At 44.7% G+C, this 22,414-nt stretch overlaps 2 protein-coding genes across 6 annotated transcripts in view; one reads left to right on the top strand and one right to left on the bottom strand.

Annotated features, from left to right (window-relative positions):
- The window catches only part of recql5 (RecQ helicase-like 5), a 58,108-nt gene extending 41,821 nt beyond the window's left edge, over window positions 1–16,287 (bottom strand). For 4 of the 5 annotated variants that reach the window (XR_013547398.1, XM_078401250.1, XM_078401251.1 and 1 more), the window contains exons 1-7: window positions 16,087–16,287; window positions 13,341–13,462; window positions 11,280–11,798; window positions 8,891–8,996; window positions 7,501–7,612; window positions 3,758–3,920; window positions 2,657–2,739 (exon numbers count right to left, since the gene is read on the bottom strand). Coding sequence is in view for 4 of the 5 variants with exons in the window: in XM_078401250.1 (XP_078257376.1) it covers window positions 2,657–2,739; window positions 3,758–3,920; window positions 7,501–7,612; window positions 8,891–8,996; window positions 11,280–11,798; window positions 13,341–13,462; window positions 16,087–16,243 (1,262 nt within the window). In the remaining variant the exon portion in view is untranslated. Of the gene's footprint in view, window positions 1–2,656; window positions 2,740–3,757; window positions 3,921–7,500; window positions 7,613–8,890; window positions 8,997–11,279; window positions 11,799–12,211; window positions 12,286–13,340; window positions 13,463–16,086 lie in introns of those variants that run through there. The other variant, XM_078401252.1, reaches the window with a different exon arrangement.
- A 38-nt stretch (window positions 16,288–16,325) lies between these two features.
- The window catches only part of sap30bp (SAP30 binding protein), a 45,309-nt gene continuing 39,220 nt past the window's right edge, over window positions 16,326–22,414 (top strand). The window contains exons 1-3 of the mRNA XM_078401863.1: window positions 16,326–16,431; window positions 19,169–19,272; window positions 20,086–20,133. Of these exons, the coding sequence (XP_078257989.1) occupies window positions 16,353–16,431; window positions 19,169–19,272; window positions 20,086–20,133 (231 nt within the window). The 5' untranslated portion in view covers window positions 16,326–16,352. The remainder of the gene's footprint in view (window positions 16,432–19,168; window positions 19,273–20,085; window positions 20,134–22,414) is intronic.

The raw sequence follows: 22,414 nt of genomic DNA, 5'->3' as shown, positions 1-22,414 counted from the left end.
AGGTTAATATTTAACACAAGCGGACAAAACCCAAAGGAAAACTGAGCTCACACCAGAAGACTCACAGAGCAACAGCAGCTGCCATTTCAGCATAACTGGGCTTCTTCAGGTAAAGACAGGTCACCCGATAAAGGCACTTTTTTGCTGAGTTATTCAAGGAGAGAGGTTTGCCAGGTTTGTTCCCAGGTGACAGCATGCGGACAGTTTGCTCTGACTCAGCTTGGGTGCAGGAAGACAGAAAAGAGTTTATGGACTTGGAGGGCAAAGTTTCTCACAGGTGAAGTGTGTTATCCAGGAAATATAAATAGTAGCTGACTTAGGAGTATTCATGGACATGGTCACAGTGAGTACCCCACATGATAACAACCAACCACGTGGACCAGGAGCAAGAGAGCATTGTGGTGCACCATGTATTTGCCAACACAAGGCCGTCGCAACCAACCCAAGTGAGGAGTGGGGCTGTTCACAGAGCTGGAGAGTGAGCTCGGGTGCGAGGAGGACTTAGAGTATTGAGGAGTGAAGGCGAGGACTGAGAAAGCAGAGGGGCTGAGGAAAGGGAGGAGGATTCCCGGTGCAGTGAATGAAGAGTGGGGCACGTAAGATAGAAAGGGAAAGATAGAGAGAGAGGGAGATTGGCATTTAGATTTGTGATTAAAGGCCAGGAGAGAACAGGTGATTCAGGAATGGGTAGGAATGAGGTGTAGGACACTGAAGGGAAGATTGGGGGTGGGGCACAGAGAAAATGAGGGGAAGGAGCAAGGTTCCTTGCGTCTAAGCATGATTGTGTGCACACACATGCACATACGTTTCAACAGGTGCATCCAAATGTGCGTGTCAGTGTATGATCCTGGTCGCTGGTCTTCAGGGATCTCTTAGGTTCAAGACCTCATTCTCAAATTACTGTAACAGTTGTCGTGTAGCGGCTCTACCCTGGTACATGAAATAACACAATTATCACCTCTCTGCCAGCAACACCCTACTCTATTCATGTCATGTGCAGCTAAGCTTGGATATCTACCAGCAACTAAAAGCACTGTGATCAAAGGATGAACCATGGTACTCCATTTACCACACCTATCGAGCCTGCCACCCGCTCTTCCCATTCCACCTGTGGTCCCAGTACCTTCCTCACTTTCCTTTTAACCATTTGTCCATCCTGCAGCACAACAATGGATGAATCCTCGATCCCTGGATCCGGAATGGCACAGGAGTTAATGAGTCGAATATTGAATGATGACTGGTCCTTGGGGGCGTTTGTGGTAATTATTACCTTTGTCGCCACGTTTCTGATTTTGGTCTTGTTCACTATCACGTACGGGTTCTGTTCGAAGCCCGGCACAAGAGCCAGGTCCAACTAGACCCACGTGAAGATCTGGCAGTGTCTGGGTCCAACAAAGAGAACCCCAACAAATGGAACTGTTCCTCCAATTTGGATGTTGCCTCACTCTGACAGAGGTGGAGACCCATTACAGAAAGGTCAGAATGGGAATGGGAATTAAAAATTTGGCAACCGAGAGATCGCGTAGGCCAAGGCGGACTGCGCGTAAGTGTTCAGCAAAACTATCGCCCAGTCTGCGCTTGGTCTCAATAATCCACGCAGTCACAACGAAAGGAATTTCGCCAACCACACCATAACACCAGGACGTCACACATCCTGATCTTGTCATCAAAGACCTTAAGAGAACAGGAACATGAACCCCAAAACACCAAGAACAGCTAAGCCATTATTCCATTCCTAATCAACACAACTCCGAAGCACGAATATGGTACGGGCACGTCCAGTACTCCCTGAATAAGACACGGCAGAGAAGCGTTTAAGGAAGTTGAATCCCCAGGAGCAACCCACTAACACCAGTGTGCCGAGACAGCTCTGCAGTGTGTGGAGGACATGAAACTAAATCCATTCCACAGTTTACATCCTGAGAATATATACTCGGAACACATACTCCTGAACAGCTGCATATTTTATCAGTGCATTCTGTAGATTTCATGTTTAGACTTGGTACGGTACACTGAATTCTACAGCATTGCGAACAAACTATAAAAGTCTACATTGAGAAAATACTCATTGAATTGCATGTTAAAGCTTGCTCTTATTTGCATATTTAGGGTTTATAAGAACTGAACTGTACAAATAAATGAAGTTTCTTTTTGAGTTTACTAAAATGGCTGCGTTTCGGTTGCCCTCTGCTTGTGCGGACGTTAGAAATCATTCTCTAATTACTAGATTGCAATGTTGCCAGGTCACCTCAGACTATTTAGATTACTAAACACTGGGGTGGAAGCTGATTGTTACTCCAGGTTTCCGGATTACAAGTCGAGTTGCATAAGCAGTTGCCACTGTACCCAGGAATTTGTTATTTTACACAAAAGCAACTTGATTAGATTCCATTCCCGTAACCAATTCTCTGTTATTTGTTCTACTATATATAGACTATCCAAACACCACAATTAGGTTCCAGTCTGTACTCTCTTCCGACTGCCTGCCCGTAACTCTTACTTTTTATATAAACCAACTGATTCTTCTCAATAACCCACTCTAGAGTATTTATTATAATTGCACAAACATCTCACTTACATTCTAACCTGGAACTTATTCTCGGCTATGACTATTGATAAAAACAATGCCAGACATACAGGATATGCAGGTTCTTACCTTGGCTGCTCACAGAAGGTGGCAAGAGCCTCAAAGCCCACCATGGAGGATTTGTCAGAGTTTTTTACACCGCCTCTCTTGCTCTGAAAACAAAATGCAGCAAAGTGAGAGTAATATTCGGAATAGGACAAGAGCTCTCTCAATAAATTCTGAAAAAAAATGTCACCAAATAAAAAACACAGCTATAGCACTTGCCCTAGACTCTATCTGTGACACGCCAGAGGTATGGAAGGAAAACATTGTTATGGGGAGAAGGCAGGTGAATGGGGTTGAGAGGGAATAGAGATCAGCCATGATGAAATGGCAGAGCAGACTCGATGGACCGAATGGCCTAATTCTGCTCCTACGTCTTATGAAGAAGTTTTAAGTTTAGGTTTATTGTCACGTGCACTGAAAATACAGTGAAAAGCTTTGTTGTGCATCCTTTCCAAACAGATCAGATAAACCATATATATATATATAAATACGATTAAGTCAAACTCAAGTACAATAGGTGGAGCAAAGGGGAATATACAGAGTGCAGATTATAGTTCTCAGCATTGTAACACATCAGTTCCATATACAAAGTTCAATGCCCGCAGTGGAGTAGAGATGACCAGACAGTAACCTGGTTTACGGAAGGACCATTCAGAAGCACGACAACAGAGGGGAAGAAGCTGTTTCTGAATCTGGTAGTGCATGCATTCAAGCTTCGGTACTTTTTGCCTGACGGGAGTAGGAAGAATGACTGTGGTGGTTCAAGCCTTTGATTATGTTGGGTGCTTTCCCCGAGGCAACGTTTGGTGCAGATGGAGTCAATGGTGGGGAGACTGGTTTGTGCGATGGTGCCCCTGTACAAATGAGCTAACAAGCCTACAAGAATGGACAGAAAGGGTTGGGGATGAGAGAGCAAGTGAAGGTCAGGTGGGATATGAAGATGAAGAAATGTCAGGGAAAAACGGCAATTCCAAAACAAGAAATTCAAAGAAATTAAGGAAAAGGCTCGAGGCAACAACAGGTAGTCAAGAAAAGAACATCCTCAAACAGGCAAACTAAAGTTATACAGGAAAATAGCGAGATGTTAAATTAAAAGTTTAATACAATTTGTGAGCAAAATGCTACCTGGATCTGAGCGATCTCCTTCTTGATCAGGAAGGTGATGCTATCTCGATCTGTCATGGAGTAGTAGACTCGACAGAATGAAGGCTTCCCATCTCTTCCTGCTCGACCAGATTCTTGGTAATAAGCAGCCATCGACTTTGCAATATTCCAATGGGCAACAAACCTTCAGATATAGAAAGATTACATAAAATCAGTTGGCTTTTAGAGAACAAGCAACCAGAAATATCTGGTACTCAATAACCTGATCACTCACATTCATGGACTGCTAGCATCCAGAACGACTCAGGAGAACTAGTAACAAAAAACACTCATATCTCAGACAACTGGTAATCAGCAACATCCAGTACTCAGAGACAGCTGGGAACTATCATGACAAATGCTGAGACACAGATAGTAATAATAATAATAACAAAAAAGGTTACGTTAAGCCTTCATAAATCAAGAGTTTGGCTTCAGCTTGGGTAGTGTGCCAAATTCTGTACATCACTGCTTCAGATGGATGCCCTGGTGCTCAACGTCCAGGTTTTACCAGAATGTACCAAGAATGAATCAGGAATTATCCTCCTTTGTAGACACAAAATGCTGGGGTAACTCAGCGGGACCGGCAGCATCTCTGGAGAGAAGGAATGGGTGACATTTTGGGTCGAGACCCTTCTTCAGACTGATGTCAGGGGAGTGGGCAGAACAAAGATAGAATGTAGTCGGAGACAGTAAGACTGGTGGGAGAACTGGGAAGGGGGAGGGGATGGAGAGAGAGGGAAAGCAAGGGCTATTTGAAGTTAGAGAAGTTAATGTTCATACCGCTGGGTGTAAACTACCCAAACGAAAACACGAGGTGCTGTTCCTCCAATTTGCACTGGGCCTCACTCTGACAATGGAGGAGGCAAAGAACAAAAAGGTCAGATTGGGAATGGGAGGGGGAGTTGAAGTGCTGAGCAACCGGGAGATCAGGTAGGTTAAGGCGGACTGAGCAGAGGTGTTCAGCAAAACAATCGCCGAGCCTGCGCTTGGTCTCGCCAATGTACAGAGTTGACACCTGGAACAGCGGATACAGCAGGCTTTCTTCACTGCCTGCTGTACCTGCATGCTTCCTTTCAGTGACTGATGCACTAGGACACCCAGATCTCGTTGTACGTCCCCTTTTCCTAACTTGAACATTTAAGAGGCTTTTAAATAGATACATAGATATGACAGAAATGGTGGGATATGGATTATGTGCAGGCAGATAAGAGTTGGCCTTGGCATTATGTTCGGCAGACATTGTGAGCCAAAAGGCCTGGTCCAATGTTGCAGTGTTCCATGCTGCCTGACCAGCTAAGGTTCTCCAGCAGTTTGTTTTTTATTCAAGATTCCAGCATCTGCAGTCTTGTGTCTCCTATCCTCTTTCCTATTTTGGTTGGTCTTCCTAAACTTCAAATACTTTGCTCCCAGCCTTGTTCACCAAGCATCTACATTTCAGTAATTGATGTCAGGTCAAATTTCCTGCACTTCTGCTCTCACATGCTCTGCGTTTGGAGAGAGCAAGAACAGACCAGCTTCCGATTCAATGGATCATCCATCACAATTCCCAGCAGCTCCAACAAGTTTCCACACATGACCCTTTCAGCATTTCAAAGGGTTTGCTCCTTTTGTGACTCCCTGGACCGTCTCCATCAATCAATCCCACCCGCTCTGATGGTAGTTTCCCATGCAACAACACCTGTCGTTTCACCTCTGCGATTCTCACCTTTCAGGTAAAACTGCAATTATAGAGAAACTACCTGAAACGTCAGGTCTGCTATTAGCAACACTTTACACAGACAAAGCAGCATAATCTGTCTCTAATGGCCACATTTGTTCATTTGGTCTAATTCTATTAGAGATATTTCTATTGTTCCACCTATTCCGTCCACCACCTTCTCTACAACTGAAATTAATTTGTTTCTATCTTTAGTTCAGACCTGAAGCAATAACCAGGAGCCCTATCAGCATGTGAACTTCACCATTTTACATTCACAGATGGCAACATCCTTTTTTGGGCCCACGACAAGCACACAAAGACACACATATATGCGCACACACAAGCGTGCACACACACTAACTCCTTTCTTTTCCTGAAAACAGGTAAAAGCAGCAGCATCACCAGCCAGGATCCGTCCCTGGCCATTACACATCTGGATCTTGCTGAAGAAGGGTCTCGACCCGAAACGTCCCCCATTCCTTCTCTCCCGAGATGCTGCCTGACCTGCTGAGTTACTCCAGCATTTTGTGAATATATGGATCTTGCTCTGCAGATTTCAGCTGTACAATTTCATGTTCCGAACTCATAAAAATGCATGTTCTGCAATCTAATGAAAAGATAATACTTAAACTCAAGCAACCACTGGGCGGCACAGTGATGCAACTAGAGCCACTGCCTCACACTGCCAGAGACCCGGGTTCCATCTCCAATGCCGTCTGTGTGGAATTTGCAGTTCTCCCTGTGATTGCATGGGTTTCCTCCAGGTGCTCTGGCTTCCTCCTACATCCCAGACGTGCAAGCTTGTAGGTCAATTGGCCTCTGTAAATTTCCCCTAGTGTATAGGGAGTGGATGAGAAAGTGGTATAACATAGAACTAGTGTACATCAGAGATCAATGGTTGGCATGGACTTGGTGGGCTGAAGGACCTGTTTCCATGCTGCATCTTTCAATCAAAAGTGCAAGGAACTAATATTAGCGGCTGCTAATTACAACCCTTCAAAGCATCTCAAGACAAATAACAGCCAAAGAAGAGTTAAGTTGTGCAAGTCTCCAACCTTTTAATGTTTTAATGGTGTTGATTATTGACGGTTAGGAAACAGAATTGTGATTGCTGATTTGAAACTGAGCATGTGTTTCTGCACCATCATTCCCCAACCTTGTAAACCTCTAACTCAGCACAAGGTGGCAACCCTGGATCGGAATTTGCGTTTGGCTCAGCTATGAACTTAAAACTAGATCTAATCATGGCTGAAGATAGACACAAAGTGCTGGAGTAACTCAGCGGGTCAGATAGCATCTCTGGAGAAAAAGGATGGGTGATGTTTTGGGTCGGGACCGTTCTAATCATGACCATTCATATCCAATATGACCATCATTTTTTTAAAATAGTTATTTATTTATTTATTTTCCGGTCAATACAACACAACACAACAGATTGACTATACAGTTGTGAAAGTTAAATAGTGCGAAATCATTGTATCAAAAATAAAAATATATAATCACACATGATATTTTCTGACCCAAAAAAAAGGTGTAGGCAGCAGCCAAAGCTTATTGTGCCTACCCTTAATACATAACAAAATATATATTTTTTAAAAACACATAAGTCAGAAGCAGATAAACAAAACATAGAAAGAAACACAAATTTAGTCATGAACCATCATTTTTAAGTGTATTGGCAAAGGAATCCACACAGCAATAGACACAGAGCAAAACTCCACCTGAGGCAGGAATAACCTTGTTAAAATGTGGCTGGTTTAATTCAGCACAAAGTACTGATCCAGGCAACTCCAGCCCCGTCTGCCCATGGGATTATCACCACTCTTCATGCTCAATCCAACCAGAACATACACGCAGCTGGATCCTTTTGGCCTCTAGTTGGGCAGTCTAATTCCAATGAGTATGTCTCATTGGCCAAATCTTTGACCAAACAACCTGCCAATGCTAATTTATAAATCTCCTTCCCCCTTTACCCAGACACTTGGAGCATCAACTACTCCCCATTCACATAGTTGGCACTTACCTAACATTTGCCTTGTCCACACCCATTCCAAAGCTGACGGTCGCCACGATCACTGGCACCTTGCCCTCCATCCACTCCTGCTGCACTTCTGTGCGTTCTGAGTTCTTTAGCCCTGTCAGTACATTAGGAATGCACATTCAGCACAGAATATACAGTGCCCGCTGGGACCAGCGCCTCCACTTGAACATCTCCACAGTTCAAGAATCAATCTCCACAGTAACACATACCATTTGCGAATTAACTTAATTTTACAACAAGTATGGAATTGTACAGCAGGTTTTTCATCCCATTGTGCCAATGCCAACTCCTGGAAAGAGATATCAAATTAAACCCATTCCCCTGCTTTTTCACATATTCTTTTTCAACTATGTACACCTCTTTTCAAAGTTATTGAATTTACTTCTTCCATCTTTCAGGCATTAAATTCATGTAAAATATTCCACCATACAATTTTCTCTCTTCTGAGAGTCAACCCTGTTGGGTACAGTTTCACACATCCAACAGATTATTCACCCACAGAGATGGCATCCTTTAGTGGGCTGCCATTACAGGATGTTTCCATTAGTGGGAGAGTATAGGACCAGAGGTCATAACCTCAGAATTAAAGGAAGGAGGAGGAGGAATTTCTTTGGTCAGAGGATAGTAAATCTGTGGAATTCATTGCCGCTAAAATCTGTGGAGTCCAAGTCGATTGATAATTTCAAGGCAGAAATGGGTACATTCTTGATTAGTATGGGTGTCAGGGGTTTTGGAGAGAAGAGTTAGTACATCCAGAAGTTAACCAGTTAATACCAACAGTGTGTATGAAGGAACAACAGAAGCTGGTTTACATCGAAAGTAACTCAGCGGGCCAGGCAGCATCTCTGGAGAAAAGGAACTGGTGACTTTTCGGGTCAAGACCCTTCCTCAGAGTGTGCTACCAGTATCTGGAGTCAATGCATTCCAAAGATAACCAGAGTTAGATTGCAGTTTAACCAGAGCTACAATGCTGCAATTAAGCAGAATTAACCAAAGATGGCTCTGGTGGTTAGACAGATATCGTACTTTATCTATCAGTCTCTATCAGATTGAACTGGGATAAATGGAGCATCTTGGTGGGCATGGTACATTGGGCTGAAGGGACTGTTTCTGTGCTGTATTGCGCAATATAGATGGCAACTGGAATTCCTCAGCCAGACTAAGGATAAATACCATGAAGGTTAATCAGTGGTGGAACAAGTTAACTACATTGTATGCATTGTTACTATGGGAAATAAGGCTTCATAAACTTAGTGAATATGACTGTGTATCAACCAGTTTAAGAAAAACATTCAACAAATAAGAATCCCAATGTATACATCACAACCCACTGGCAGAAGGAAACCTCAGTGTTTGCATCGGCACTACGTACCAGCATGATAAGCTTTTGCCTCCACTCCTCTCTGTGTCAGCTCCTCTGCAACCTCTTGACATGAGACCCTGGTCCGACAGTAAACTATACCACAGCCATTGAACTTCTGCAAAGAAAGAGTTGCATTAGAGCAATCTACTGCGAGAACCAGCACCATCAAGTTTTAGTTTAGTCTCTTGGTCACATGTACTGAGGTACAGTGAAAAGCTTTTTTGTTGCATGCTATCCAGTCAGCGGAAAGACTAAACATGATTATAAACAAGCCGTCCACAGTGTACAGATTCAGGATAGAGGGAATAACATTTAGTGCAAGGTGAAGTACAGTACAGTCTGATAAAAGATAGTCCAAGGGTCTCCAATGAGGTAGATGGTGGGTCAGAACCACACTCTAGTTGGTGATAAGATGGTTCAGTTGCCTGATAAAGCTGGGAAGAAACAGTCCCTGTGTCTGGAGGTATGTGTTTTCACACATCTGTACCTCTTGCCTGATGAGAGAGGAGAAGAGTGCGTGTCCAGGGCGAGACTCATCTTTGATTATGTTGGTGGCCTTGCCGAGGCAGCAGAAGTAGATGGTCAATGAAAGGGAGGTTGGTTTGTGTGATGGGCTGGGCTGAGTCCACAATTCTCTGCAATTTCTTGCGGCCTTGGATGGAGCCTTGGAAATTAACAAGTGTCTTTACCCTGACCCACTGTCTTTTAAATTGTGGCTGATCAGTAACTCACCATCTTTTACTCTTTTTGCTTCATGCTCCATGGTAATTTTACCAAAAAGCAAGGTCATCTCCTTCACCAGTGGTTCCAAATAGAACCATCGGCAGTCAGCCCAGTTGGCCAAATCAAGTTCCAAACGTGTGCTCATATGACTGAGACTCACTGACACATTCTGGGAACCGAGAATCTATCCAAAGGCAGAGAGGTTTTGCTGGGAATCTCCAGATTGCCACAGTGCAATCATCTCTCAACCTGCTGCAACACCTAGCACCCCATTAATTCACACAAAGTTAAGCTTTTATTATTTCGACTGAGTTTAAGTGTTTAAAATTAGTTTTAAGGGTTTTGTGTCTTTAATTAACTTCCTTATTTTACAAAGCAGCGAGGTTGTCTGGTCTCAGACTGAAAGAGCAAAATCGGTTAAAAACCTGCCCAATTACTTGTTTAATTGTCTACGACCAGTCACACTGGTGTGGCATTCTGGCTGTGCGATGGTTTGTCTGCTCCATACTATTTATAATACATACCAAGGGTAGCACGTCATTTGTAAGTGCTGTGCTACGTCCAGGAAGGCCTTTTTGAGGCAGGTAATGGGAGAGCAAGGGAGATACCAGGCTAAGAGGTTGGAGTATGATGGAATGGAATGCTGGTCTGCTTCTGAATCACAGCACCTCAGGAGGCCTAGTTTAAAGCTGCCTGGCCTCATCTACCCCATGCAACAAGATGGCGACACGGTGGCGCTGCGGTAGAGTTGCTGCCTTACAGCGAATGCAGCGCCGGAGACTGAGGTTCAATCCTGACTACGGCCGCCGTGTGTATGGAGTTTGTACGTTCTCCCCGTGACCTGCGTGGGTTTTTTCCGAGATCTTCGGTTTCCTCCCACACTCCAAAGACGTACAGGTATGTAGGTTAATTGGCTGGGCAAATGTAAAAATTGTCCCTAGTGGGTGTAGGATAATGTTAGTGTGCGGGGATCGCTGGGCGGCGCAGACCCGGTGGGCCGAAGGGCCTGTTTCTGCGCTGTATCTCTAAATCTAAAAATATCTAATGATGCCTTCTTATGCTATAAGCAGACTGCTGTTTTAATCTCCAGAGCGACTCACTCTTTCCTTTCTAATCCATGCATTTATGGAACACCTCGTGGACCTTCGTGATTTTACCTGGCAGTATATTTTCATGCACTCCCTTTGCCTTCCAAGCATCCTTTTTAATATCACCTCTGCACCAAATAAACACCAAGCTCCAACAGTGACCACACTTTGTGGGGCTTTCAGGGCTCCTGCCACTGTCTTTTCCACCAAGGATGAAGGCAAGGATTTTCACCAACAATATGACTACATTCATCACAGCACGTTATCAGGTTTAGATCTACAGCAGATACCATCCAATTCCCCAAGATTTGATCCCCCTGGAGTTAGCTGCAAACAGGAAGTATTGCACTTGGGGCACTGGAGGAAAGCTGTAACAGTGGAATCTGGTTTTCAGCAGGTGATCATAGCCTAGGTTAGAGACATGCTAGTGAAGACTGGATCTAATTTGCCTGCGACACATGAAATAACTTGTTGCAGACTCACACGAGCACGATTGCTGATGCGGTACTGTGTAGAGTGACTGTGTCCATGCATTTACCCAGAGCAGCACTTTAAAGGATGAGAAAGATTTAACAAAGGCTACACACCCCTGAGGTATTCTTCTTCCCTAGAGCCTGTTCACAGAATCCTTTTAGATTTACGTAGGGTTCATTCAGAGTCTCTTTGAAGAGAACTTCATAAAATAGATTTGCTCTGAAGCATGGACTCCTGAAATTTGCAATGGGCTCTTTCAGCTGGAGAGAAGCAATGATGTCATCTTGTACTTGCTTTGGAGCTGTGGCAGTCAGAGCCACACAGGGGACACTGGGTGTCTTGCTGCGTAAAAGCCCCAGCTTGAGGTAGTCAGGTCGGAAGTCATGCCCCCACTGCGATACGCAGTGCGCCTCGTCGACAACCAAGTACGACAGGAGCTTCCGGGCCAGCAGTGAATCGATGACAGGTCCCATGGTGCTGGAGACGGCCATCTCAGGCGTGATGTAGAGCAGTTTAATGCTGGGTTTTGTAGATCGAAGGTCAGACAGGACCATCTTCCGCTCCTCTACGGTGAGCTTGGAGTTCAAAGAACGTGCCTGGATCTTCAGGATGTGCAGGTGCTCAATCTGATCCTGTAGAAGGAAGACATACATGACAGGTATGCAGAGATTAAACACTACACACTCTACAGTGCAGTACCTAGGCGCAGATATCACACACTAATAACAGTGTACTCTGCATTCCTTTAGGGAAATTAACAGATGCTAGACAAAGTGGATCCGTTGGGCTCAAACCTCTCCTGCATTGGTGCAGCACCCTCCCCTTCCCCCTCTCCTCCCCTCCCCCCTCTCCTCCCCTCCCCCCTCTCCTCCCCTCCCCCTCTCCTCCCCTCCCCCTCTCCACCCCTCCACCCCTCCTTCCCTCCCCCCCCCCACCCACTCCATCCCCCCTCCTCCCCCTCCCTCCCCAGGAGATAGATTTAAACTTTAAAATGTGAATAACTTTAAAAATATAACACCAATTTCAATAAAACTACAATTTTTACCATTAAAGTGACGACGGTGAGTAAGGTGGGCCTAAAATTGTCGCGCTATCGTGTACCGTTTTGGCTGAAGTTCAGTCACAAACAAGATAACAAACGAGAGTTTTAGTATATAGATTCAATACTGCACTCTTTCCATGTAAAGAAACTCAAACATTAAACATTATACAACATAGAGATATGGACATAGGACTTTTGTGGAGTGTTTTGTGGAAAGGTTGGACAGGGCAGACACATGTCAATTGGAATATAGAGAGCATGATTAAAACATGCATAATCTGTGCCGGGCTGGATATGGAGAGGATGCTTCCTCTCGTGGGAAAATCCAGAAATAGGGATCACTGATTAATAATTTTTTAACAGAGATGAGACAATATTTTGTTTGACTGAAAGTCTTTCAAATTCTTTTATTCAAAGGGGGATGGAAGCAAAATATTTGAGCATATTTAAACTAGTGGATAGATTGATAAGTAATGTGTGTAAGGTTTCCAGGGTAAGATGGGAATATGGAGATGAGGTTTAGTTTAGAAAGAAAGCGTGGCACCAGGCCCTTCGGCCTGCCGAGTCCAGGATGACCATTGATCACCTGTACATTAGTTCTGTTATCCCACCTTAGCATCCTACACAAAAGGGGCAATTTACAGAAGCCAATTAAGCTACAAACCTCCGTCCTTGCAATGTGGAAGGAATCCCACGTGGTCACAGGGAGAACATATAAACTCCGCACAGACAGCACCCATGGTCAAGATCGAACCCGGGTCTCTGATGCTGTGAGACAGCAGCTCCACTGCTGCGCCTCTGTGCTGCCCTTAAAAGGCTCTGACTTGTCCACCCTAACTAGGCAAATAAATTCTGAAGGGGGTACCCAGATTTGAACCAGGGATATCTGCAGTAAAAAGTTCTGTCCCATAACTATACATCCCAAGCAACCCAAAAACATGAGATACCCAAGGTTACAATAGATCAGCCATGATCATATTAAATGGTGGAGCAGGCTCAAGGGGCAAGAGGCGTACTCTTGATTCAAATTAGTATGTTCATTTGTTCTGTGAGATAACAACAGATTTGGCCTCTGATCCTGCAGTTTAGCCACCAGCATTGCAAGCTGGGAAAGAACACGCACAAAACCTACCTGAATAAGTGCTATCAGTGGAGAGATCACAATGGTTACTCCTTCAGCGATCACAGCTGGTAACTGAAAACACAAAGATTTCCCTGCTCCTGTTGGCATGCAAATAAAGACATCCCTATCACCTGCAAAAAGAACAGAAGTAAGTTCATGCTAGGTCCAAGCTCTGGATCAATATCTAAATTTACACTCAGCCCAACTCATATTGCACATATAACAGGTATAACAGAGCTTTATTTGTCGTTCGGTACCGAAGTACCGAACGAAACTACATAGCAGTCATAGAAAAAAAAAGAACACAAGACACATAACCCCAACACAAACGTCCATCACAGTGACTCCAAACACCCCCTCACTGTGATGGAGGCAACAAAACTTCCCCTCTCTTCCCCACGCCCACGGACAGACAGCTCGTCCCCGACCGACCCGACATCATGCATTGAACAGTATGGAAGCATAGAACAGTAGAGGAACAGGCCCTTCAGCACACCATGCCTTCACTGACCATGACACCAATCTTCTTAATCTCATCTTCCTGCATATGGTCTGTATTCCTATATTCTGCCCTCGCATGTCTGTCTGAAGTCCTTTTGATCATTGCTATCGTACCTGCTTCTTCCATTTCCCCGAGCAATGCATTTCAGGCATCTACTGTATGCAAAAATCTTGCAGTGCAAATTTCCTTCAAACCTTTCCCCCTCTCACCTTAAACCTGTCCTTGGTACTTGACATTTCCACCTGGGGGGGAAAGATCCTAGACTATTGATCCCATCTATGTCTCTCACAATTTATATGTACTTATCAGCTCCACTGCTCCAGAGAAAACAATCCAAATGTGCCCAACCTCTCCTTATGGCTGAAGAAGGGTCTCAACCCGAAACATCACCCATTCCTTCTCTCCAGAAATGCTGCCTGTCCCGCTGAGTTACTCCAGCATTTTGTATTTCTCCTTATGGCACGTACACTCCAATCCAAGCAACGTAATGAACAACTTCCGCACCCAAACCTATGGTGCATTTAACTCATTAAGGTTCATCATCAAATTGCTGAAGCGAAAGCAAAAAAAGAACTGCAAAATTTGGAAATCTAAAATCTAAAATTAGAACTAAAAATTCTGGAAATAATCTGCAGGTCAGACAGGTTTAGAGAAACAGAGTTAATATAAAATAGACACAAGGCGCTGGAGTAACTCAGCAGATCAGGCAGCATCTCTGGAGTACATGGATGGTGATGTATTAGATTCCAAACAGGGATGGTTCTGGGGTACAGCGAGAAGCAGAAACAGTCTTTGTTGGTCTGGATGGTTAGATAATTCAAGGATTGGGTTAGTCGAGTTCCTGGCTTGTTGTAATGATTGTATGAAAGATGGGCAATGTTGGATGGAGCTAATGAGCGGGTTTCTCTGTAGACTGCAGTAAGTCTGGTTATTATACGGCATCTTTGGAGGGTGTCCCATTTGAGTTCATGAAGCATTTCTGTGACACTACTGGTCCTTCTATTGGTTACAAACCTGGCAGCACTTCTCTGGACCTTCTCAAGGTTGTTAATGTGGGTCGCTTGGTAGGGATCCCAAATGGCACTACAGTATTCCAGTCTTGGATGTACTAGCGTTTTGTAAGCAAAGTCCTTTGTAAATTTTGTACAGTTCCAGAAATTTTGTCACAGGAGACCAAGGATTTTGTTTGAGCTTGAGATAGTTTGGTTAATATGTTTTGCCCAGCTGTGGTTGTCTGACAGTCCGATACCCAAATTGCTTTACCTCCTGGAGTGCAGAGTTTCCCATGAAGTACTGATAATGATGAAAATTCTTCTTGTGGGTCATTCTCATGACATAGCACTTGGATTTGTTGAATTTCATCTGCCAAGGTCTCTGGCGTTGTAAGGCAGCAACTCAATCTCTGCACCACCATGCCGCCCCACTAATGTTGCCTGACCCACTGAGTTCCTCCTGCGGTTTGATTTGCTTAATATTTCAATTTGCTGAACTTTCAAAATCGCTAAAGACTGTGGCGCAGCTCGTAGAGTCGCTGTCTCAACAGTGCCAGAGACCCAGGTTCGATCATGACCTCGGGCAATGTCTGTGCAAGTTTGCACGTTCTCCCTGTGTCCAGGGACCTCAGAGGGGGAGAAGGGGGTTGAGGGGTCTTGAGGGTGTGGAGTGGGTGTGAGAAAGGGGTAAAAAGGGATAATTGATTTAGACTAAGGATCCTGAGAAATAGCTGACTCGACAATACGACCCTGAGAAATAACTGACCAGACAGTGCTCGGCTAGAAAAAAACCGTAAGAACAAATAGTGACAGACCAAGGACAAGTGTTAGAAGATAATCAGAGAACTGGGAGGAAGGCCAAAATAATCAGAGAGCTAGGAGAGGGGGAGGGCATGAACTACTCTGTACTGTGCTTGCCTAATGAAATAAATGAATATTACTGTATGATGTGGAAGGCAATAGGGGCGGTGACGGTAGATTGTGCACCTCAGTGCTCCGATTGGAAGGAGCCCAAAGGGGAGGAATTAAAGGTGTAACAATTGTAAAATGAAGTGAATAAAAAGAAGGGATTTTTCCGACCTCGGTGTGTCTCGACAGGGGAGACACCCAACTCTATAGACTTGCAAATAAAATACTTGTTTCTCTAGATTGTCTCGAGTATCGTGATTGTGAGCACTCACATTTGCATCTCACAGTGGGGAAGAGGAGGGGTAACTTGAGGGTAAGGGAGAGCTGCCTCGAGTGGGATTAGGAGCCTCACCTCTTACAACCGCCCTGACCGCGCTCTCCTGGCGCGCCGACCGGAACGACTCGTGGCCGAAGACCTGACTGAGGGCAGCGCGGATCCTGTCCCTGTCCCTGTCCCTGTCCCTGTCCCTGTCCTGGGCCCGGGAGCCGGAGCCCCCGCGGGAACACATCACAGACCCGGCCGCTGCCGCCCGGCGCACACTGCTGACGTTGCCAGCCGGTCCCCGCAAAGCGCCTGCGCACGACCGGGAGACTGACGACGACAGAGTGCGCCGCGCAATGGCGGGTCAGCGCAATGTCCTTTTGACGCTTAAAGCTTATGCCGGCGACTCGGACTCGGATAGCGACGCGGAGACAGGTGAGGCTCAGGGCGGGCGGGGACTGGGAGGTCGAATACAGATTGGGGGAAAAAAATAACGTCTTCACCATGCTGCGTACTGGGTCTGCAAACACTGCGTTTACCACCACCGGGCCCCAGTTGCACACAGTTTACTGTCTAGAACACGGCGGGGTTACAGCACTGGTGGGGACGGATGTGTCACTTTATAATGCTGGGGGAATGGTCTGTCACTGTATAACAATGGGTACAGTGCTGATGGGGATGGGCATGTCACTGTATGGCACTTGAATGCTATACTGGTGGGGACAGGTCTTTCTCGGTAACAACAGGGTGCATATCTGGTCTGTGCAACATTTGGGTTTGCAACCATTGGGCATAGTATCACGGGAAGCAATGGCTTCCCAAATGGTTCTTTTCCATTTTAAATAGCTATGGGATTGGGACTCCAAGGAGGCAGCGGGACAGTTGCTTTCTTCATGCGGTTTTGAACATATCCTTGAATTCAGCACAAGCCCGACTGCCTTTCAGCACAGGCCTGACAGGAGAACATGGGGATAATTGGGTGTAGATCTGAATGCATAATGCTGGGAACATTATTGTTGGATGTAATCTGACTTTTCTTTGGCAAGTACTTTAGATCAGGCTGCTGTTTTCCACACCAATTCTGTGCCTTGTTTAGTAGCTAACAGCAGTAATGTAGATGCTGCAGACACATTCATAGATGAGGTCTTGTCTGATGAGGTGGGTAGTTTGTATGCTCCTTGCTTGGCTTTGAGGTTCTCAATGGTGTCACACATTGGTGTGGACGAACTGTCATTGTGTAACACTGGGGAACACTACACTACTGGAGGGGATGGGTCTTTCTCTGTAACAATAGAGTGCACGTCCTGTCTGTAACATTTGGGTTATCTATTGTTTGAGTACGTCTCAATGTAACACTTGTTAATAGGTTCACTGGTTATGGATCTGACTGGGATTAGGAAATGATCTGGTGTGGGAAATGATGCAAGTTTTCCAATGTCTTTCTATAAACCAGGGCAGTGTAGTTCTAGGGGGTAGACTGGTGGCCCAACCTCCTTTCTGTTTCAGTGAATAAGACAATGAAGGCTTGGCCTCCAACCATGCATGATCAGAAACACCATCTGCATTTTGCAGCTCAATTGATGAGGTTTGGGTGATGGTTCTGAAACATCACGGAGCTCGTGGTCTGGTCAAAGACTGGCTTCGGGAACTCGAAGCCAAAGCAGTTTCAACCGCCCCGACGCGGGAATTCCAACCGCCCCGACGCGGGAGTTCCAATACTCTTCATGTTGTATATTAATGATTTGGACAAGGGGATTGAAGGCTTTGTGGCCAAGTTTGTGGATGATATGAAAATAGTTGGAAGGCTGGGTAGTGTAGAGAAACCAGGGACTCTACAAAAGGACTTGGACAGGTTGGGAGAGTGGACAGAAAAGTGGCAGATGGAATATAGTGTAACAAAGTGTGGAGTCATGCATTTTGGTAGTAGGAATAAATAGTCTATTTTCGAAATGGGGAGAGAATCCAGAAATCGGAGGTGCAAAATTGGACTTGGGAATGCTGGTGCAGGATTCCCAAAAAGTTAATTTGCAAGTTGAATCGGTAGTAAAGAAAGCAAAGTCAATGCTAGCATTTATTTCAAGAGGGCTTGCAGACAAAAACAGGGATGTGATGCTGAGGCTCTATAAGGCCCTGGTAAGGCCGCATTTGGAATATTGTGAGCAATTTTGGGCACCGTATCTGAGGAAGGATGTGCTGGCTCTGGAGAGGGTCCAGGGAAGGTTTATAAGAATGATCACCGGAATGAGTAGGTTAACCTATGATGAGTGTTTGTCGGCACTGGGCCTGTACTTGCTGGAGTTTAGAAGAATGAGGGGGGGGATCTCATTGAAACATGCAGAATAGTGAAAGGCTTGGATAGAGTGGATGTGGAGAGGATGTTTCCACTAGTGGGAGAGTCTAGGACCAGAGGTCATAGCCTCAGAATTAAAAGACGTTCTTTTAGGAAGGAGATGAGGCGAAATGTATTTAGTCAGAGGGTGGTGAATCTGTGGAAATCTTTGCCACAGAAGGCTGTGGAGGCTGAGTGGATATTTTTAAGGCAGAGATAAATAGATTCTAGATTAGTACAGGTGCCAGAGGTTATGGGAGAAGGCAGGAGAATGGGGTTAGGAGGGAGAGAATGATTGAATGGAGGAGTAGACTTGATGGGCCGAATGGCCTAATTCTACTCTATCACTCATGACCTTATGACCTAATCTCAGTGGTTCAATTATACTTTATTGTCACATGTATCTAGATGCAGTGGTTCCTTTTTTGATACAATTCAGTTAAAATCTTTATATATATATATATATATATATATATATATATATATATATATATATTTATATATATATAAACACAATCATACCCAAGTACAAGAGTGTAAGAATAGTTTGTTATGCTGAGGCAGTACACAAGGGTTGCCAGGTTTCCAGCACCAACTAATTGATCAAGTTGCCTTGGATCCCAGGGAGCTCTCATCCTTTGGTCCAGTCTCTCACATGTGGGTCCTCGTGGCTGAAATCCACATAGAGTACATCAGCAACACCACCCTCATCAATACGCTTGGCCACCTCCTCACAAAATGCTCATGTGAAATGCTTTGGGGCAATTTACCATGTTAAATGTATTTAATCAGTATTGAAATGTAGTATTGAGTCTCGTTCTGTCCATGTATCGCTGGCTTCAGGCACAAAAGGAGGGCTGGTGTCCGCTGCATATGGAGAAGACGAAGTCAGCCGGGTCGAGGAGGTGGAAGAGCAGGATGACGAGGAGGAGAGCAGCAGTCCATTGGTGAGTAAGAAATCAGAAGGAATCCCACCAAAAATATCTCCTCCCTGTTGGCTTCAGATCACAAATTTTACACTGTTCCTTTTGTGCCTTTTTTATCATGTGGTACAACAAACGGAACATCCTATGCCTGAGATTGCCATGTAAGCCAGGAGGCAGGACCATGGAACTGGGAAAAGCATTTCTGAAGGCAATATGACAGGATCGGGAAGTGGATATGCTTATCATGTTAACAGAGCACATTATAAGCACACGTTGCATGGTTTCCCTTCACCTTTAATGTTGCAGTAATGAGAAGTGCTTGAAATTTCTTCATATTGAATCCAATTTAAGCTGTGAGATAATGCATAAGGGGAAACGGTATCCAGTAAAGGCTAAAAAAGGTGGCTTGGGAACTTAATCCACATTTTATTTTTTTAGAAGGGATTTTTTAGAAGCATTTTAGGCAAGTAAAGATACATGAAGTTGATCAGTGACTCTGTGTTTTCTGTTGACAAATAATATGGCTACATTGGTTCAACAATATTTCCAGGTGTAGTGATAAACGTGGATATTAAGGGAGAGCTAGGCATGATTGAGATGGAAGGTCAGTTGGATGGGGAATTATTTAGCCAAGAATATTGTTCCAGTAAGTGTACTGTATCCAGCACGTGGGGGTGTATTATTTTTTTCTTCAAATAAATTTCTGTCTGGAACTGGATTTGGCCCTGCCCACTCTGTGTCTCGAGCAAGGGACGGTCGCTGTGCGATGCACAGTCTAATAGTCACCCACAGCCACAAGTGATCCCTTTAACCGTCTAAATTCTTGTCTTATAGGATGGTGAAGATTCAGAAAAGGAGCAGCTGGAATCGGATGATTTTAAGGTACCTTTCAAATCTCACACCCTGTAGCAACACTTTGACTTGGGGCAGAGGAAGAAACCAACGGGGATCCGATAGCCTGACCTGAATGTGAACCTTTCAGGTTGCAGTGTACCGTGGATGGACCAGGGACTGTCCTTCAGTCTCACCTCCACCTACCATTTCATTTATTTTCCAATTTGGGTCATGTTAGACCGGTGTATGAATACCAGTGGAACTCCTGAGCAACTCCTGCTGTAAGTTGTGGCAGTCCTGTGAATGTCACACACATATCCAATAAGTGATATAAAGTTGGTTTCTCGTAGGAATTTGGGGTGAAGTGTTTGCATGCAACAGTTCCATACCATACATTTTTAAGTTGTGTCTTGGACTCGCAGGCCACCTTTAATTGTTTACAGGCAGGAGATGCTTGTGAGTGTGAATCACGTGAGAGGCTGCAACCCTATTCATTATTCATTGATACTGTCTGTTCTCGGTTTACGGGCTTGTATCTCACTCCTAGGTTCCTGATTTTTGATCAATCCTGGGACCGTTGCTGCTTATGGTATATATAAATGACTTGGATGAGAATGTGGCTGATCAGATTAGAAAGTTTGCAGGTGGTATCAAAATTGGTGCAGTCATAGATGGAGAAGAAGGATACTGTGGAACAGATCAGCTAGAAAGCTGAGGGAGTGGTGTGTGGAATTTAATCCAGCCCAGTTGCTTGGCATTTAGGTGGCATGAATGTAACTCGCCACTTATCAACCTGCATGCTCTCCTGGTTTGTCCAGGTCTGGTTGCGTGTGGACACAACTTGCTGCATCATCAGTTGCTCCAAATGGAGCCAAACTCTGTGCAATCACCAGCAAATAATTGTAATTCTGACCTTGTTACTGAGGGGAGTTCATATCTGAAGTGGCTACAGATGGATGGACCAAGGGAATTCCTCTGGAATCTCATGAAGTAATATCCTGGGAGTGAGATGATTGATCTCCAACAGCCACGATTATCCTTCTTCATGCCTCGTATGGTTTCAGACTGGAGTTTCTTTCTTTTCAATTACCATTTACATCAGCACATTTTCATGCTGTGTTCCATAAATGATGTCTTGATGGCAAATGTGGTTACATACGTCTCAAATCCTGGTGAGATTTGGCTTTGATTGCCTGAACGCGTATGGGCAGGTTTTTAATAGTGAGTGAATGTTGTTTCAAACTACAGTTGACAATACATTCTATGACTTTGCTAATTATTGTCATAGCCTAATGTAGTGGTAGTAGGCTAAATTGGATTTGTCCTACATTTTATGTAAAAGACACATTTTTTCTTAGCATTTTTTCAATGTTTTTATATAGGTGACAATTTTGTAGCTGGGGAACAAGTCGGGATGAATGGATGAAAAGCAAAATAGGATGAGGAGAGAAGGGGAAAGACTGGGGAAGGAGTGCGGAGGTAGTGGGAGTGAGGAGGGGTATGAAGGAAAATGGCGAGGGGGCTGAGGGAGGTGGGGTTTTGGATGCAGACGGTGGAGAGAGTTTGAGGAGAGATGAAGGGGCCTGCTCTCTGAATAAGGGAGGAAAAGGAGGCACACAGTTCAAATAGAGGGGCTGGAATATGAAATGAGATTGAGCAAGTTGGAGAAGAGGGTTTGGAAATGGAGGAGGATGAGGGATGGTGTGGGAGTCATGGGGAGGCAGTCCATGCAGACAGTGAGGGTAGAGGAATAGAGATAAGGAGGCATTGAGGAAGGATTGTTAGGGGAAGGGTGGATGAGAGTGGGGAGGGGTGAGAAAAGACAGGAGTATTTGGGAGGGGGGGGGGTGAGGGGACAAAAGGGAACCAAAGGGACTGTTGAGGGAGGGGATAGGATTTGGGGTAGATTTGAGGAGTTGACAGAGGATGCTCAGAAAGGAGAGAGTGAGATAGGAAAGAGTAATGGAACAGAGAAGAAGGGAAGTTCGGGAAGGGAGGAGAATTGGAGATGGGAGAAATGTTGGCAGATGAAGGAGGATAGGAATAGAGATGAAGAGTGTAGTGAGTAAAAGTTTAAAAAGCTGCAGATAAGAACAAAATGCTGCAAGCAGCATCTGTGGGAAAGGAAACAGTTAACATTAGAGTAGATGGTCAGAGCCTTTTCGCCAAGGTGGAAATGTCAAAGAATAGAGGACATAACATTCAGATCAGAGAGGGGATGTTCTAAGGAGATGCAGCCAGGGGTGTTGGTGGAAGTAGATTCTATAGTGGCATTTGAGCAGCTTTTAGATAGACACATGGAAATGGAGGGATATGGTTCACATGCAGA

This window comes from Rhinoraja longicauda, chromosome 6 (genome assembly GCF_053455715.1).
Source record: "Rhinoraja longicauda isolate Sanriku21f chromosome 6, sRhiLon1.1, whole genome shotgun sequence".
Classification (NCBI taxonomy): domain Eukaryota; kingdom Metazoa; phylum Chordata; class Chondrichthyes; order Rajiformes; family Arhynchobatidae; genus Rhinoraja; species Rhinoraja longicauda.
Note: the sequence above shows the minus strand (reverse complement) of the source record. Positions and strands in the feature narration are given on the sequence as shown.